This window comes from Falco cherrug, chromosome 6 (assembly GCF_023634085.1).
Source record: "Falco cherrug isolate bFalChe1 chromosome 6, bFalChe1.pri, whole genome shotgun sequence".
NCBI lineage: Eukaryota > Metazoa > Chordata > Aves > Falconiformes > Falconidae > Falco > Falco cherrug.
This window is the reverse complement of record NC_073702.1, coordinates 8,651,901-8,671,541: the sequence shown is the minus strand read 5'-3', so window position 1 is coordinate 8,671,541 and position 19,641 is coordinate 8,651,901. Positions and strand designations below refer to the sequence as shown.

The 19,641-nt window shown below is 37.1% G+C and overlaps 1 protein-coding gene across 4 annotated transcripts in view; it reads left to right on the top strand.

Moving 5' to 3' along the window:
• BCKDHB (branched chain keto acid dehydrogenase E1 subunit beta) overlaps positions 1-19,641 on the top strand; it is a 131,915-nt gene that overhangs the window by 38,270 nt on the left and 74,004 nt on the right. For 3 of the 4 annotated variants that reach the window (XM_055713796.1, XM_055713795.1, XM_055713797.1), the window contains exon 8: positions 3,124-3,234. In XM_055713796.1, coding sequence (XP_055569771.1) covers positions 3,124-3,234 — 111 coding nt within the window. Of the gene's footprint in view, positions 1-3,123; positions 3,235-18,937; positions 19,238-19,641 lie in introns of those variants that run through there. The other variant, XM_055713798.1, reaches the window with a different exon arrangement.

The following is a 19,641-nucleotide window of genomic DNA, read 5'->3' as shown; positions in this document are numbered from 1 at the left end:
CTAATTTTTAGTTGAAGCCGACTTGGGAAATGTAAGAGGTACCTGTACAGGAGGTTAATAATTTATCGGTGATTATGAAAATGCTGTATTTAAGAGTGTAGTGGTGAGATGTGACTGTGAGGAAGGCAGTGGGAGACTTCAAAGTAGTATGTTGAAAGAAAAATATAAATTTTTGCTGCATGATTTTAAAAAATGCATTTTGGGGTTCCCTTTATACAGAGAGTTAAAATTCACTGAACATTTAATACAAATAGGAATTGGTATAATATTGATTCTAACAGATAGATTTCAAAGCTGTGCAGAAACATGATTGGACCCCCCCCAAATTAAGATGTGCAAATATTGAAATATTTGGTAAGAAAACAAGTGTTTGTTTTCAAGAACTAAAGAAAAGAAATTTGAGTCTAGTTTGGAATTACCATTTCTTTTCATTACCTTTAATCTATAATCAAGGAATTGCTGTTTTCTTTGTCTAATTATATCTGAGAAGCTTTTAGAGGTATGTTATAACTTTCATCACAAGAGTATTGAACTGATTGCTGGGGTTGTGCCTCTTGTGTGTTTTTTTTTTTTTCTTTTAGTTTGAAATCTGTAATCTTCAGTGTTTTCCTGTGATAGGCTTCCTTGTCAGACTAATTGATCACCTTTATCTATGGTTATTTCTATTAGCCTTTGATACTTTGCACTGGTGTTAAATTATGCACTCCTTCAGTATCTTTACTTGTGCTAGTTTCTCCTGCAGAAGAGAGTTCCTATAGCTCTTCATATTTCCTTTGGAAAGTGCAAGTTTTTTGCTCCATTTGGATGAAATCTTGGTGTTCTTCATATTCCCAGAAATTGAACTGATAAAGTAATGGCTTGAAATCTGGCTGTGGAGATTTAATAATATCCTGACTTGACCCAGTAGACAGTAGTACAGACAGGACTTGGAGCGATATCCTTCAAAAAACCTGTGTGCTTTGAAGCTTGGAAAGTGTAGGCCAAGTCTTAAGACAGGCGGTTCTTTTGATGTGAATAGCAATAGGGCAGATGTGCAGCCTTAATTCAAGTTTAGGAGCTGACCAAACCACGGGTGTGGCAGTATAATACAGCGTGGGGACAGATGCTTAGTGCATATGCAGTAAATCCAACGTGCTCTGGATGTGTCAGGCTTCTGCAGATCAAGTATGTTCAGTGAGTTTGGGCTGAGAGTGTTTGCAGGCTGTGGACATAAACTTGGAACTTGCTTGCTACATGTGCAACTAATCCAGAGTTTATTGTCAATAGGCAGAGTGCACGTACTCACTGGTTACTTACCATATGATTTTAGATGTTAAGTAGCTGCGTGGCAGCTGCTGCTCTGGTGAGGTTGCCTGATGGTTGCTTTTCTGGGTGGTACTAATGAGAGACAGGAAAGGCTTTTAGTTTCTCTCCAGTTGTGCGCAGTCTTTTGTTGTCATCAACTAATTCTTATCCTCTGTCAACTAGGTAAACATTCTCACTTAAACACCAGCGAAACGTCAAAAACGTCCATCTGATGTGCCATGTTGAAAATTCTCAAACCCTTTTATTACAGTCACAGATGTATTAGAAGCTTAAACAAAAATACTGCAGGCTGTATTTTCTTTTTATTATTACAATGCTTATATCTATTTACCTCTTAAAATAGCCCTTTGGTATTGAGCTATTCATATTTGCATTATGTAGATGCGTGTTTAAATCCTTAGTAATGTTGTTTCAGCATAATTTTTGTTCTCTGTAGAATTTGCTCAGTTCTGTGACCCTCAGGCACTGACACTGCCTAACCATGTCCATATTGTTAAATTCTGTTGCCTTCCAGGCCAAGTGACCTCATCCACATTGCTTATTGGGGATGGACCTTGGCCTCTAGCCCCTTACCTGTGCCTAGAAGTTGCTCAGTGGAGGCCATCTGTCTCAGTCCAAACCTGTAGTATGAAACATTCTAACAGTAAGGAAAACATCAGAGTTTATTGACAACATCATACTGAGAAATTCTTTTTTTACCCTCGTATCTCATGAGCAAATACTTTTTGCCGAGGTATTTGTGGAGGATAATCTGAGTTGTTGTCAACATGTTGTTTTCCATGTTGGAGCATTTGGTTGCTGATGTTTGTTTTAGGGAAGCCAGTACTTGCAATAAGTTTGCTTAAGTGTTGTATAATGTCAAGATACAGTTTTGAATGTATATAATATGTATAATGTATGTATAATAAACATACTGTTATTATTTTTTGTAATTTATATATAATCTCTTCTTTTCTGTTCATATCATAACATACCTTATGAGAAAGTTTCTAACAGACGTGGATAGTTTTAAATCTACTTTGCACTTACATATGCTGCTAAATACATGGTCTTACTGGTAGATAGTAAATAGTGTGTATTCTAATTCTTTACAAGCCTCTTGCTAGAGGGGAATACTTTGTGGGGTGTGTGTGTGTGTATGTATATATACACATATATATATATATATATATATATATGTATATTCCAGCTCTGTTGGAAGGCCAGTGAATGGTCGCATTAGTGCCAATATGCTTTGATTGTGGGGGTCAGGACTGGATGTTTATAGGTTGTTTCACATGGTTCTTGCTCTCTCTCCCAACTGTTCGTAAAATAATGCATTGGAGATTATCACGTTGTAATCTATTGCACTTCCAGTAAATTGTAGTGAGTGTGGTTAGGAATATTTTTTTGAATGTACATAATGCTTCATCACGTGACTGCTACATCAAGATACATTACTCTGGTATATTTGGGTCTTAGCTAAGTTACAGTCCTAGAAAAACCCTATCCTAAACACCAAACTGAGTACAAATATAAAATGGTGAGACCTGATACTGTTCTCTGAAAGATACTTCTGTAGAAAGCAACAGTTGGGGTGTTTTTTAGTGATCCTTATCTGAAGTTAGTTTTTGAAGTGGTGCCAAAATATTAGGGATAGTGTTAGTAAATAAGAAGAATGAACTGAGCAATAAATGCTGATTAGATTACAGAATAAAAATGTTTCTGCTAAACATACAGGCAATATGCTAAGTTGTTGCTTGTATTTATTATGCGTAATTTAGAACATCTTAAACAGGAATTAAATGTTTACTTGGTGATAATATATTGCCTTTATAGGTACATGTGATCAAAGAGGTGGCAGCAATGGCTCAAGAAAAGCTTGGTGTGTCCTGTGAAGTTATTGATCTGAGGACCATCTTACCCTGGGATACAGAGACAGTTTGCAAGGTAAGGAAATAATGCATGATAATTTAAAACCACAACAAACAAAAAAGTCCCACTAACAACAGCAGCTTAAATGCAGATGACGATGACTTTGTTCTTTAATTTTTTTAAAGGCCTACGGTTTTCCTCTGATTGTATATATTTTTCTGTATCATATGTGAAGAGTAAATGCACATTACGTGGACCAAATGTTTGCTTTAGTATTGAAAGAGAAACATGCTTCAGGGTTCAAAATAATGTTAGAATTAAATGTTCTTTGCACCAAAGCAGGGGGCAGGATTTAATCAGACTTGTGCTTGGAAACTGCTTTACTATGACTTCTGGCTCTTTCTATGATCTTTGCCGTCTTTGGGTCTGAAAAGATCAGGTGAAATCTTAAGCTTTTTTTTTCTTTCTGCTGTTCTATACCAAGACCTTTATCTAGTTTTAGGTCTACAATGATGTGCCTTAGTTTTGTTTATCCGTACTTCCAGAAGTAAATGTTTTGATTTAAGGTATATGAATTCTTGGGCTGGTGAGAAAAGGCGACATTTACTATTCTCAGACTATCTGGTTTGAAGTTCATGTGTACTGTGTAGTCCTTGTCAGCTCCATGGGAGTCTGATTTTTACAAAAAACTTCTTTCAAAGCATGAGGCAGCTGAAACTGGAATCTGAATTTCCATATACGGAGAACACATGGGAAGTTATTGTTGTTGTACTTATATTTACCTTGGTCTGCTTACCCCTCTCTCCCCTCTGCCCCGTACTGCTTTGTCTTCAACAGCTAAGAGTTATTGGGAGGAAAGCCCTTACAGAAATGGAAGGGGGAGTATTTCCCAGAAGTCTTTGTAAATGTAAAGAAAGAATCCTAAGGTATGCTTTTTAAGTGTCATTTGGGAAATTAAAAAACCACCCCCAAACAAACTGGAGGTCGTTGAAATGAAACCTTGTATCTAGAAAACTTGATTTTTTGCCCCCCTTCCTGATTTATTGTCTAACTCTTTCCCGTTGTCCTTAAATAGCAATTTTTTGTGTGCATTATTTACAGTGCCTGTATTTTTTTTTTCCCCTTAGTTTTTCACTTACCCATTTGAGGTACTTTATTCACGTATTTATAATGTTAAACTTAAGTTATGCAATATAAATAGTTTTGCTGGTTTGGGAGCACTTATAGACAGGTCTTTTCCATAGCTACCTTATGAAAATTAGCCTGAAGTCTCTTCCATGAAACCATTTTTTGTCAAGCTACTTGAGAACTATGAGAGAAGAGCTGTTACCTGACGGCCATCCAACAATACACATGCTGGTGAACATGCTTTTGGACTGTAATGCTCCAAAAGGTTTTGCAGGTGTGTTTATCCTTTCATTATTTACAACATTAACTGTTAGAGCATTGCCGAAGGTTTACCCCTCACTCGGCTTCCTTGATTTAAGCTCAGACAAGTGGTGTGGGTTAGCAGAATGCTTGCTGCGTCTACTAGAGTTGTGAGCTTCCTTAAGCTGGCAAATCCATTCCTGCCGGACTGTGACTAACAACTCTGGTCCTAATTAAATTGCTGTACACTAGCTTATTTTATGCTGCTGGTCAAGTTACTCTGAAATTTGAGAGATGTCTGCAGCTTAGTTAACTCAGGCCTAGTAACTGTAGTGTACTGAGGTAAGATAACCATAAGGATGACAAGAGCCATGGGCTTGATTAAGTCCTGTGATTCTATCAGGTACCTTCTCTGCCTGCAGTTTTTAATTTAAGGCAATACGGTGTATCTACAACTAAGTCAGATTGTACAGATGTTTAAACAGGGCAGGTCAGGCACACCTCCTTATCTGACTATACATGTATTTGGAGTATCTTAATTGCATAGACAAGTGTTCTGTCATTCTGTAGTTGCTCAATAAGGGGCTTTCTCTTTGTCAGGTAAAACATAAACAGATTGTGATAAAGGGAAAGGTGAACCATTACACCATGGCAAAGCTCCGTAGCACGAATTTTATTATGTTTGTTTGAGGCACTGCCAGTGGGTTTGGATGGAGTCCTATTGTCTGGTTGTGGATGTGTAAAAAAGTTGATACTTCAACGCATAGCTATGTGTTACTTCATAAAAATTTGATCTTCTCCATTGAAGTGTTCTCAGTGTTTGCAGTATATTTCGTGTTACTTGGATGTACTTTCTGTCTGTAAAAAAAAATGAAACATGTTGAGTTGTTGTCATCAATATGAAGAGAAACTTTGGCAGTAATAAATCCTTTACAATCCCTTCTGACAAGTGAAATTATTCAATATTTTTTGTAGCTAATTTTTTTTTTTCTTTTTTCAAAGATTTGAGCTGTCATTCTATGAAAACAAAGCATCTCTTTAGAAAGAGCAGTTAAGTTTGTTTTGTTGGATGGGACTTGCACTGAAATGCTGTCATGAAAAAATATAGCTGTGCATAGGAAGTGCAGAGCTTTAGTTGTACAATGTATTGCAAATCTGTTCTTTAAAAATAAATATTCCATGAAGATTTTCAGCTTATGTTCAGTCATGAACATCTTTTAAGGTATCTGGCATAAACAGATGGAACAGATAGACCTGTTGCTTTAAATTTGTTAATGAGTTTAAGAATTAAGAGTTATTTCAAGAGAAATTTAGTACACATTGGCTAGGCAGTTCAGCTATTGATGATAATAAATACCAAATAATACATGTTTTTAGCACTGCTCCTGTGGCTGCAGGCTGGCCGGTCTGATGGGAGAAATGTTAAATTATCTTCTTCTGTAGATCTTGTCTGTTCTGCTCAGCTGAAAATAGTTAGTGGTTTGCATTTGTAGTATGCAACACTGAAACTTTTTAACTTAATTTGCATCCTGAACAGCTTTTAATGTAATAGCCAGCATAAATAGAAGGATGGAAATGATAGTTGTAGCTGCTTGCTGTAGCCTCATCCCAAGAGGAACTGCTTGGTGCAGCTGTTGCAGATAACAGTGGCTTACAGGGTCAGTTCTGGGATGGGACTTGTCATTCTCTTCCTGAGATGCCAGTGTCAAGGATCAAGAGAAGGGCAGAAAGCTGGTCATGCCGGAGAAAATTCTCCGTTGGCCATTGGTCTGCTGAAGTCCTATTTGTGGACTCTTCCATGATAACAGGATTGCTTTTTACTGCAGTCCAACCAATAAGCAAATCATCAGCTGTGACAGGCTGCCCTTTGCCTCAGACTATTAATCAGCCTCCTTAGGTCTCAGGCCAACTCTTTGTTTTTCCTTGTCTTACATATGTTTGAAGTATGTCTGTCATCTTCTCCTGTTGGATGCAGAGGAAAAGGATGGTGCATGAGATATACTGCAACCTTATTGCCATTTCATTGGTGCCGGGATGCATGGTCCTCTGCTGATGGGAGTCTGTCCTGTGATCTTACTGGAGAGCAGGAGTTTGGGATCTGATGTTAAAACACACCCCATGGTGTCCTTTGTGATCAGTACAGGCTGTTATTTCAGTTGTTGGCCTGCTGCTGCTTTCAGTTTCTGTACACGTGTCTCCATTCACGTACCTTTTATGCCAACCCTAACGTATCTGTTACAATTCTCTTTATTATTATGGTTCTGTCTGCTAGCTCTTTCTAGAAGGCCGGGAGCCTTGTTTAGCTTCTTGTAGGCCATGTAATTGTTCTTAATCATGTGCCTAACATTTGGGTTCCCTATGTTGTTGCGTGTGGGTCAGGAATTGAAATAGAAAGGAGAAAGGAATTGAATTTTACAGAAGTCGTATGCATTTGCCAGTCTGATGTGTTTTACTCTGCAGGCTTATTTTATTATTGTGCTTACCCAAGAAATGCTGCATTATTATATCTGAATACTTCTGTGAATTTTCCATGTCAATCTATGTAATTTTTAAGCAAAATCAAGGTGCCTTCATGGTTGGTGTTGGGGGATGAGCAGGTCTCATAACCTTAACTTGACTCATTTCTAAAGATAGTAACAATTAACTTTAATACTGAAGTTTTCAATGCAGCTATTAAGAATGAGATGCTTTACTTAAGTGGAAATATATGCAACTTTAAGACTAATTTGACAACTGTGGTATAGGCATGAAGAAGAATTGGCTGACATGGTTAGTACTTTGGAGATGAGCAGTAATATGTCAGAATTTTCACTGCAAATCTAACTGCTTAGTCTGCTTTCTGTAGCTGTTTTTATGTAGAAAATTGTCATCAAAATACATAATTCCTAAAACTGTGAGAAGTTATACTTCACAACTGCCACCAGAGGCCTCTTTTTAACCAAGTTAGGCAGCTGCTTTGATTTTGCATTGCTCTTATGAGCATGTTTATGAATATATAGATAGCTCTGAGTGAAGCATAAATAAACATAAATAATAAACATAGTGAACATAAATAAAATTTGCTGCCTAATTTTACAGATATTTTCTTTGCGTTTCTAAGATTTTTAGGTTATGTTCAGTTTTGAAGTAGGTTGAAATTTGTAATCCGCATGAGAAGATGAGAGTACACCTGCCTGGAGCAGACTGCCATGGGCACTGAATGGATCCCAGCAGTAATTGAAACTTCTTTTCAGTACAGTTCCTGAGATGGGTAAATGTGCAAACAGAGGCTAGATTTTTCTTTTGTCAATCTTCAGAATCTAAGAATGACTATTGAAGTTTGAGCTAGTTACAGTAGCTCATACAACTATTCGAGAGAAGGGATATCTCCTGAGCATCATTCATCCCAGCTATTTCAGAGGCTATTTTGGGATGAGATAGACTGGTCTCTGGAAATGTCTTGGTTTAAAAGTTTAAAGTAAAAAAGTTAAGGGAGCCCTGACTGAGTAGTGTAAAGTCAGGAGAGATAAGTTGCACCCTCATTGTGTGGTTGAGAGATGACACCCACTGCTGACAGAAAGGACATAAGTAGTTGGCCTGTTTAAAAAAAAAAAAAGACACCCCTTTTCTAGAATAAAAGCAAAAAATCTGTGTGGGTGTATATTTCTATAAATATACATATATATATTTTTTTTACATAAGGCTTCATTACTATTTAATTTGGGAAAACTTCTTGGGAATGACATCCTTCCTTACTTAAAGGCTATAGATACAAACAATCCCTTGCCCCTGAAAATTGATCTAGCCTGTTTCAAGATTATTTAGCAATCTCTTTTTTTAAAGGCATTCCTTCTCAGAGAAATAATTGATTTTACAGGCTGACAGCTTAAAAAGGCACACAGGAAAAATTTTAGACCTGCATTTTATACTTTGTTGCTTTTCACAAGAATCTGGGCAGGTAAAAAAGTTGAACTACATAAAATGCAGTATATTCCTTAGTTGTCTATATTCAATCGGAATTTGTCACTTTGAACATATTTCAAACTGCTGAAGTTGTGACTGCTGTGCCTGTGTTGTTTGATAGGCTCAATGCTGTGGAAGTTCGATGTTACGTCTCTTCTGAGCTTTAAAAGCTTTATGTGCTTAGAAAACTAACTTCTGAAATGATTATTTTTCTCAATTTTGTGAAGTGTTCGTACCAGAGAAACTTTTTTAAAAAACTTGACTACTTGTTTTCTTTTTATGATGCCAAGGACTGTTTTTACTATATTATTTTGTGGTTATATGCGTGGGTTTGAGCTAGTGGGCTTGTATGTCACGATCACTGAAACTTCAACGGTTCTCATAAGATTCAGATCATGCTGAAAGTGTCACTAGTTGAATCTGCCCGATTTTGATGCCTTTTGTGCTGTAAAGCCTTTTAATAAAACACGGTATTCTGAAGAGAAAGGTAGGAATGGGCAGGATCTTTTCCTTTTGGAGAGTGCCCTCCTTACAGGAGCAATCACATTCCCTTTTGTTTTCTCTCATACAACAGGAAGTTTTCTGGTGCTTATTCTGTGCTATTTAGGGTAACAACAGCAATAGAATATGAGCAGGCTGGTCTCCACTTTATCCTGTAATTTGATAACAAGGTCACACCCCAGGGAGATGGAAGATTGGACTGGAGAACCCATGTGCTGACAAGGCATTGAATCCAGGTCTTGTTCCTCTTGACCGTGCGTTCTTACCACCATATCTAATGGAAGAGCTGAGTAGCTCAAGCTTTTGTCCCCAGGGCTGTGATACGTTGCTGTCAGTTCAGTGTTAGCAGATTATCAGTGTGCTCAAAGCACACTTCAGTCTTTGAAGGATATAATTTGTGGTGGTTGCTTGGGCAGTGAATCCTAAAGGACTGTATGTATGAACTGTGTGTTTAGGTTAGTAAGCAAGCCTTGCATCATGCCTTAGTTGAGAAGTCTGGGTCCACTGCAGACTTGATGCAACATGTGTCCTAACCTTCCTGTCTTTGTGATCTGGTTTTTTGCACTCTACATAACACTGCAGTGTGATGTGATGTCCTGTGAAGTACCTGGGTGGTTACATGTAGTTATTACAGGTTGTTGACTTCAGCGAGTTTTTTAAACTTTTTTTAGGATATTCTTGCTCAGTCACCATAGCCACTTCAGCCACATGAAAGAAATGCAAGATCTCAGTAGTATCATACAGTTGTCCTAAAAGGAAGAAAAATGGTTTTATTTATAATTCCTTTTTCATGATAGAAGTTGGAGATTTTCCTTACGGAGGTGGAAGCAAGCCTTTTGCAAGGCAAGTCTATCAGCAGTTTACTTTTGAGCGCAGAAAAAAAATTACATACATGAAAACATACACTGGTCTATAATCTTTCTTAAGACTTTCACAGAAAAAGTGGAACGGATTGTACAGGTTGTGTGTGCATAGAGCTCTGGTATAGTGCTCCTGAATGAGACAAAATGCAGTTCTTTGTGCTTTACCTCTAGATGATTGAAAGTGAAACCCAGTATTAACTCCCATATGTAGCTGAATAGATCAGCATAAAAAGTTGTGGTGTTATGTGTTAGAAAAGTGACAGAAGCTTGTTAAAGAGTATGTGCTGCCTTAGCTTCCTTAAGAAATGTGACAGTGAAGGCTGTCTCTAGATTACTGAGCCTCTTGCTTATATGTACATTCTCAAAGCACTGTGTCATTTCATGGGCCAGTGAAAAATGTGATAAGACACTTGTTTACTTTGACAATCTTCACTGATTTTTGACTAAAGCTCTTGCTTTATTCCCTAGGGCTGGAATATGAGTGATACAGTGGTTATGATTCAAAGAGAGAGGAGTTAGCTGTTCACAGTGGATTTTTTTTTTTTTTGAGTGAAAGAATGCATTCCCTGTGCTTATTCCAACATCAGCATCCTGCATCTGTGTGTTACTCATGTATGAGGGAGCTGGGATCAGGAGTTATTTCTCCCCTTTATACCTTCAACTGTAGACATGAACACATGAAACTAATGCGCTTCTCAATGTACACTGCTAATAATAAAACTGCTGCCTTGCCTCTGCTGACTCCCCAGCTGCTGCATGTGGATGCAGACATCTTCATTAGTGCAGCAACGGGAAAGATGTCAGTTTCTATCCAGGCAGGTAACACTTTCCTACTATTTGATCAGCTGTGTTATAATTGGAAGGCTAAGCTATCATGAAGGGTGCTGCTCAAGAACCTGAAACATGAGAGATATATATATATATGTATGTATGAAATGTCTATAAAATTTGTCACTTTATAACCTAAAACTGTTATAAAGATAATTTTTCTCCCTTTTAGATATTAAGTTTTCAGATAAAACTTTTTTTCCCCTTCATTATACCTAACAGACATGCTTGGAAGCTTTGGAGAAGTTAGGCTGTGTGGATTTTTCTGTGTATGAACTGTTGGGTGGGATGGTATTGATTAAAAAGCAAATGGCACACTTCCCAGTACTTTGCTGGTCATATTCAGGGTAAAATTCTGTGGCTGTAGAATTTTTTTATATTGAAATGCATGTGTTACTGGAAGTAGGAAATCTAGCACAGGATTAAGTACTCTTAAGCAATTGTGCGAATTACTGTATTTTATTCACCCTGAATTGAGCTGAGCATGTTATTTAAACTTCAAATTGATTAGTATTAATCTGCCGTTGTCACTTTTGCAAGTGAAAATTTGCAAGTGCATGTTTTTGTGCTTTTGTATTATTTAGAAGGCAAGTATTTGCCATGCATAGTGATGATTTTCATTTATTACCTAATTAGTCACCCTAAGTGTCTTTGAAGTGTTGCTGCTGTAGTGTAAATAAATGTGGAGAATTATTCCTTCATGACTTATTAATATAATCACTGTAAACTGAACTACAGCATTAAGGGTTTTGGGGTTAATATGAGCCTGGATAATTGAATTTTGAAAAAACATAGTCGTATCTTTGCAGAAGCATAGTTTGAGTATTGACATTATCAATGATGGTAATTCTGAAGTTGCTTCTTTGGGACAGTGTACTACAGACCAGTGAAGGGATGTATGTTCTGGGTACTTGGTGTTGCCTTGCTCTTTTATAGGAAAGATTCTGCAGATCTCCCCATGGAGGTCAGCATAAATGCTCGGCAGGCTGAAAAAACATCTGTCCTGTCATTGGAAAGAGCAAATCTGAGCAAAAGGAAAGAAGCAACAGTGGGAACCAGTATGCAGTACAGCACGGGGGAGTAGATTAAGGCAAACTGTGTGCCTGTTTTCCACTGAGGCTGTTCAGAATCGTAGAGAATCACTTAGGTTGGAAAAGACCTTGGAGATCATAAAGTCCAACTGTTAACCCAGGACTGCCTAGTCCACCACTAAACCATGTCCCTAAGCATAGCATCTATGTGCTTTTTAAATACCTCCAGGGATGGTGATTCTGCCACCTCCCTGGGCAGCCTGTTCCACTGCTTGACCACCAGTGAAGAAATTTTTCCTAATATCCAACCTAAACCTCCCCTGGTGCAACTTGAGGCCATTTCCTCTTGTCCTGTCTATTTTTACTTAGGCGAAGACACTCACACACACCTTGGTACAACCTGCTTTCAGGTAGTTGCAGAGTGATAAGGTCCTCCCGAGCCCCTGTTTCTCTCAGTTCCCTCAGCTGCTCCCCATAGAACTTGTGCTCCAGCCCCTTCCCCAGCTCCGTTGCCCTTCTCTGGACACGCTCCAGCACCTCAGTGTCTGTCTGGTAGTGAGGGGCCCAAACCTGAACCCAGGATTCGAGGTGGGGCCCCACCAGTGCCCAGTACAGGGGGACAGTCACTGCCCTGGTCCTGCTGGCCACACTGTTGCTGATACAAGCCAGGATGCTGTTGGCCTCCTGGCCACCTGGGCACACCGATGGCTCATGTTCAGCCGGCTGTTGACCAGCACCCCCAGGTCCTTTCCCACCAGGCAGCTTTCCAGCCGCTCTTCCCCAAGCCCGTAGCGCTGTGTGGGGTTGTGGTGACCCAGGTGCAGGACCCGGCCCTGAGCCTTGCTGAACCTCATGCAACTGGCCTTGGCCCATTGATCCAGCCTGTCCAGACCCCCCTGCAGAGCCTTCCTGCCCTCAAGCAGATCAACACTCCCCACCAACCTGTTGTCATCTGCAAAGTCGCTGAGGGTGCACTCGATCCCCTTGTCCAGGTCATTGATAAAGGTATTACAGGACTGTGAGAGCTGTCAGTGAGAGCTGTTTGATGGGAGCCATTTCTACAGTGTCTATTAGAGCTTTCTCCTTAATGTGCTGGTGGCATTTTTGTCAGCCCTTGTCATCAAAGTGATTGAGTAACTGTCAGCAGTAGATCCTTGATTTTCTGTACATAATAGGCCACGTGTACTAGCAGGGGCTACCAGCTGCTTGTTCCCGTTCCTTTAAGTTTACTTCATCTAATCAAGATCAGCGAGCCTGGTGTGGGTTTTTTATGGATTAACTGCACTCACCAGGCATTGGACAGTAAAATTGTAGCACAGGGATCTTGGGATCAGATTTATGTTTCTTGGCTATCAGATCTTGATCTTTTGCCATTTCACATGTTGCTCCTTGGATATCTTACTGAATGGATCTTGTACCTATAAAATGTGATTAAAGTTGTACTGCTTGCATGATGACAGTTAACTTTGTCATTGTTTCCGTAAGAAACTTATGTCTTTTGGTCTTGTAGTTTCAGGTTGCTAGAGCATTCCATGGGCTGTAGCTTGGATTCCAGAAGCACAACACTGGACCCATGCTTGCAGGCAGTCATTTTAAGGTTATGAGAATATATAACCATTTCAGAAACCATTTTTTTGCTTTTTCCGGTTAGCTATATTTCAGGAAAGCTTTGAATGGAATCCTTGTTGTTTCATCCTATCCATCTTGTTTCAGTGAAGTACCTCAGTGCCGAAGTGTTTCTGTAAAATAGTTCTGTTTTCTCCTTTCTTCCTCCCAATATAAGAGTAGTTCTCAATCTTTAAATTCCTGTGTCTAGTTTTCACGTATGTATTGAAAAGTGGTAACTGAGTTCAATTATTGTAAACTTCAATTAAATTGAGAAAAGGCCTTTCTGTGTAGTTTCTGTTAAGGCTGAGAATAGTGCTGATGTGGTCTATGAATTCCTCATAAAACCTTTTCCCTTCTGCCCACAGTCTTTATTACAAGCTTCAAATTTAAAGGCACTTAGATAAATAAATAGTGGTGTGAAGTCTATAGTTAGAAGCTATTTTTTAGCTCCATTATGTGTTGTTTTTTTTTTTTTTCCATTGCAAGTGGTGTTGATTGACTTCTAATGGAAGTTGGGATGAAGTTCCATCATGGTAATCATGTAGAAATCATTCTTCCATAGAGATAATTATTACTTCTCTACAGTATTGCCTTTCTTTAAATGTCTGTAGCTGTTTATCCTGCTGTTATCACTTAGTTGAACCGGCTACTTTTTTTAAAACTATTTTTTTTAGGATTCAGATGCTGTAGATTCTTATTATTTGAGCATTGTTAACCTTTATCCTGAGATAATGTATTTTTAAGTATTTCTGAAATAATTTTGTAATTTTTAAGATAATCTTGAAATTTGTGATGCTAAGATTTATTCTGCTTTTTACTGAACTATTGCACAATATGCACTTATTAGTAGCATAATAGATTGTATTTGGCTTATTGTGGTTTTTCTTTTCAGTGAGCTTCCTGTGAAGGCAAGCTGAAATGCTTGTAATACAAACATACACTGCATAGATTACGTAGGTTAAGGACATTTCCAAATGTGAATGTTTTTTGATTTTTTCTTTTTGCATGAAAAGATCTTTGTTTTTCATTAAGATATTTACTCGTTGAGATATTTAGCAAAGATCTTAGAGCTGTACCTAGTAGGATGACAGGCTGACTGCTGACCTGATAGATCTATTGATTGGACTTGCTTTTCATTATGCTGTTACCTTTCCCAATACTACTAATTTGGGAAGGGACAAACAATTTACGTTTCCTCCTATCTTTGTTTTGTGCTAAAAAGCCTGTACTTATGGACTGCTTTCATTTTTGGTCTGCCACACAACAATGCTCACCACAATCAACGGTTTCTTTTAAATAAACTCAATATATTCTACAGTGACTTTTTCTGTTAAGCTACTATGGATTACTCCTGAAATCTCCCAAGTCTTGAATTTTTTTAGTCTGTTTAACTGTTTCCCCCTGCAAATCTGGTGAGCTGAATTAATTCATGAAATTCTGAATATTTGGTTATCTAATTGACTCATTATGATAGAAGAAAGTTATTTTCTTGTGTGTTATCCTGTTATATTTTCTTGTTACGCACCTTTTGAAGGCTCTGACACACATTAAGACCTTTACCATGGTGAAATGTTTGATTTTCTTTATTTATGTTATAAGTTAATATTGTTTTTATCAGATAGATGGAACCAATCTGAATACTTTGCAATTTGTTCTTTGTATGCAACTTGCACTGTCCTGAAATTTATGATAATATTCCACTTAACCATATGATAGAATAGGACAGAATTTGCATGGGCTTGGTGGACATTTTAATTTTGCATGTATTTACAGGAAACCAAAAAAATTTACTGTCCTACAATGTAATGAAAAATGTCCTAAAATGAGAAGCATCAAATTATGGCGTGACTATATAGTGGTCAAAATGGAAAAAACAGGTCTGTAAATTTGTGCCGCTCCACACCCCCCCCCCCACACCCCGCCCCCCCCCCCCAAACAAATCAGGCTACTTTTTTTTCCCCCTTATCTCTTAATGTTTGGAAAATAAACTTTTGATATTTAAAACTGCTAGTACTAGAATTCAGAAGTTGTTTCATTTGATGTGTGTTTTTGAGAATCTTAAAACTGACATTTAAGAACTTCCTGAAGACTTATTTAAACATAAATAATAAATTTTTTTTTACAAAAATAATTATACATTTTTCTATGGTACTACATTCCAGCAAAGTATTTAGCAATTTTTTCCACCTTGTCTCTGATTTAATGTCATCTTTTATATATAGTACTAACTGTACGGAACCAAGAAGCTGCCTCTTGTGCAAAATACTCTTCTGCAGATAATAAGGAGAGAATTTCAAGGGGCAAATCTTACCTTTTGTTCTTAGTCTGTCTGTTCTGCTTGAAACTTGCTCCCAGTTCAGTTGTGTATAGATATTTTTTTTAATTAAAAGGAAATGTAGTAGCCCTGTATTTAACACTGTCTAAAAGACCTATAAAAATTTAGTTCCATATAAATTGCCAGACTTTAATTGCTCAAGCTTTCCCATATTGGGTGTCAACCTAAAGCTGGTTTTTTTGTTTGTTCTTTGTGGAGGTTTACGTCTGCTAAAATTATTCATCTGTATCTCAAAGCATGATGTAATCTGCTGGCTGAGGTGTTTGTTACCTTGCCCATATGTTGTGATAGAACAGCAAGATTGAATTGGTTTGCTTAGCTACGTTGGTAGCTGCCCATTGATTATGGACACCACTTGTACCAGTTTGATTTATTAGGTGGAGAATTGTTAGCTTCACAGTCTGGAAGCCTCTGAGTCATACTATTTTTTTGGTTGGGTATAATGACTGCGACTGGCATTGCTGGAACCTGCAATTGTAGTACAATACCTGTATAGCCCTCTGCATTTATTTAGGGCTTTTTACCTATGCTGAAAAAAGTGAAGCTAAAGCAAGGTGTTGGGAGTGCATTGAAGCAAAGCTGTGTAAAATGTGAAATTAAGGATGGAGATGAAAGGAAGCTGATGTTATCTAACACCTGGAGGAAAAAGCCTTGTGGAAGGAATTTAGGTATATGGAAAAAAAAATAGTTCCAAACCAGAGAGGGATGTGTGTTATAGTCTTGTGCTACACTTCCTTGTGTGATGGAATTATAGTTGAAGGTTACAATACTACTCCATTTTATACAGACATCTGTCTGTAGACGAATTGTATAACATTTCATAGCAAATATAGGCTTATATTTAGATTTAGTTTTCATGTATAGCAGCGCATTTAACAGCATATCAGTCACCTTACTCCTCTTTTTGCTTTGAATGTTTTACCTAGTGACTTTTGTTAACCCCACCTCAACTTTACCTAGGTGACAGTGTAGCTTTGATAGGTGTCATTGCTGTATAACGCCTGTACTCACCTGTTATGTTTCTTACATGCAGCTTAAACTCAGTATTTTTAATAGTTCTCTGCAATGACTATGTGGAATGTCTTAGGATTGTTCTTCATATTCCTTTGTAAATTTTATGATTAACTAAGTTTTCTGGGCAAGTTAGAGGAATCTTATCTGAAAGGGGCCATGAGTTTCTGTGATGTTGTTGGAAGCAGAATTTTGCATAATTTACTTTATTGTTAATTGTAACTTAATATGGGAGAAGTCATAACATAGTATCTCATTCTTCTATTAAAAAGTACTTGTAAATATTTTTTTTAAGTAACCAGTATCTTTTTCTGTGTAATGTTTTAAAATATTCTGGGATAAATTTCAAGTTGCAGTTGCTTTAAATTGAAGAAAATGGTTAGAGCAGCTTAGTGATGATGTGGCACCATCTTTAGGAAGGTGCTTAGCTAATGTACCTTTAATATCAGCCCTTTATCCCTGGAGATCTTTTGTACCAGTTCATTATTGGCACCTGAGTGTATTCTGTTTTCTGTGCTGAAAAAAGAGGAAAGCTTTGCTGTTCAACTTGATTCTCTGCGAGGCATGGAGGAAAAAAGGAAGAAAATGAATAATAGTCTTTGATTGTAGTGGTTGTCTTTGTCTTTTCCAAACACAAAGAGCAGGAGGAATCACTGTTGCAGCATTTGCTACTGCTCTTGTTGCTCTCATCTTTCAGGTATCTCTTTTCAGGGAAGTGTTCTATTAATTTCTAGCCTTTGTACTTTAACTGGACTGTACTTCAAGCCATAAATGCTGGACAAGGAGCAAAATGAAGGGAAGTATTCTAAGCTATGGTATATGTCATCATTACTTTGAGAAGAATGGAAGAAGTTGGGCCATAGTGGTAGCATAAGCAGGATGGACCAGTGTCATCTGAGAAAAAGCACGAGATTCAATTGTCAGTGCTGGAATGTAATCATATTCTTGATTCATGTCCTTTCTGCCCATGACTTGACTAAGAGCTACCCATCTGTATAATTCTGGAAGTGGTGTGGTTTTAATTATTGCTTAATGAATCTCACAACAGTGCTAAGCATGCAGGGAAATCAGGTGCACTTTGCTTTTGGTAAATGTTAGTACAATTTTTTTCCTGTGTTCTGTTGTTCATGCTGTTCTACCTGCCCTACTTTTTCACCTGTATGATTACCCTGCAAATGCTTTTGCCATTAATCGACATTGTAGCTTGTGAACTAGACATGCTGGTGTTATATTGTTGTTTTGCAAGTTCACTTAATTTAAAAATAGGTAAGGTTTTTATTTATATAATTTATATAATTTAAATAAAGAAGTCATTACGAGGAATTAGTTCAGGCTGTTTTCTGTTTGAAGATAGACTATGAAGGATAACATATTAAAAGAAAAGCAGCTAGAAATTGAATTAGTAAAGTCTTAATCTGAAGCAATGAAAAATAACAATGTTAAACAATAGAATAATCTTTATCATGTCTTAGAATCAGGTGATGTGAGGGCCAGATAAACAATTCCCTAAATTTCATGAGTAGAGGAGGCTGCCAGCATTGTAAATGCTTACAGTGATATCATTTTAAGATCTTGCAATTCATTCTTTCTTCCGTTTGAACTGTATGTGAGATATTTATCCACTTGAGCAATATTCTGTTTAAACTGTAGTCACATTACTTAGATCAGCAGTGCAGTGTGCTGTGAACTGGAGTTGTACTTTGGTTTGTCTTGTAGCTTAAGACTTGCAGTTCTTTATAGAGAATGTTAATCAAACTTTCCAGATGAGAAAAACAGTAAGTGGTAATTTCTAACCACTTAGTTACAATGTAATGGTCATGCTGTAAGAGTGCATTATGATTTCTCCATCCAGCGAAAAAAAACCCATATTGCCAGTTTTATTAAGTCCCCTGGTCTGCAAATGAGAACTGTAAACCCACTCCTTTGGCATGTGGTCAGACATTACCACTAAGTACTAATCTATACTATATTATCATCTCTGGCATTTGTGGTGTATTTACTGACATGTTACCTAGACTTTGAAGTTCACAATAGTGCTGTTATTGGAAGATTACACGTTTCTTAAGGAAAAAGAGCTTAAATGGCTTTACTGCAGAAGGGGAGTGTGTTTTGAATTTAAAGAGTAAGTGGCATTTTTTTTATTATTTGCCAGTAAACTGGTTCATTATTTTAGTACTAAAAGCAAAAGTTGAATTACAAATTTTTTTCAAAGTTTTGAAAATTTCCCTTAGAAATTTCAAATTCTTTAATAAATTTAGAAGGTGGTGTTCTCTTCTGTCTTCTCCTTACAGGAAAACAGAGTTAGATTTGAGAAGAAAAAAAGAAATCTGGATTACTAAGCACGGCAATGTGACTTCTAGTTTTCCATTTGTTAGTGTTGAATATTTGCAATATGATGGCAACAAATGTACTTAAAAGCTGTGGAAACAATTAATTTCTAATCACCAGCTACAGTGTTTTGTTGACGTTAGAGAAATCTTTATGCTGTCTTTTTTTTTTTTTGCTTAGTTATGTTTCAAATAATGGATTGACTAGAAGGAAATGTGATTTTTACATCTTAAAAATACTGTCAGCAGTTATTTAATATAGTTTTATGGTTTTATTTTCTCGTAAAAAAAAAAATATCAGAGTTATCTGTCTACCTACTCATATGTAAATTATCCCTTCTACTGGACAATCAAAAAATATATATAGTAGTTACTGCAGATGCTACTGGGTATGTATGCATTTAGATTTTAAAAAGCATCATCATGAATTGGTGTAGCTGATTTGAAGTTAAACCTTAAAAATGTTGTTTGTTTTTACCTAATTACATTTGCTTGCACTAATGAAATGTAATGAAACTAATGAAATGGTGCAAAATGTAGAGATTTTCTTGGGACAATTACTTGGCGTAATTAAAACACTAATATATGGAACCTTTCTTATTTAGGAAATGATTTAGTATTTCATTTGAATTTGCTTATTACAGAAAATAAATTCAGCTATATTTTTT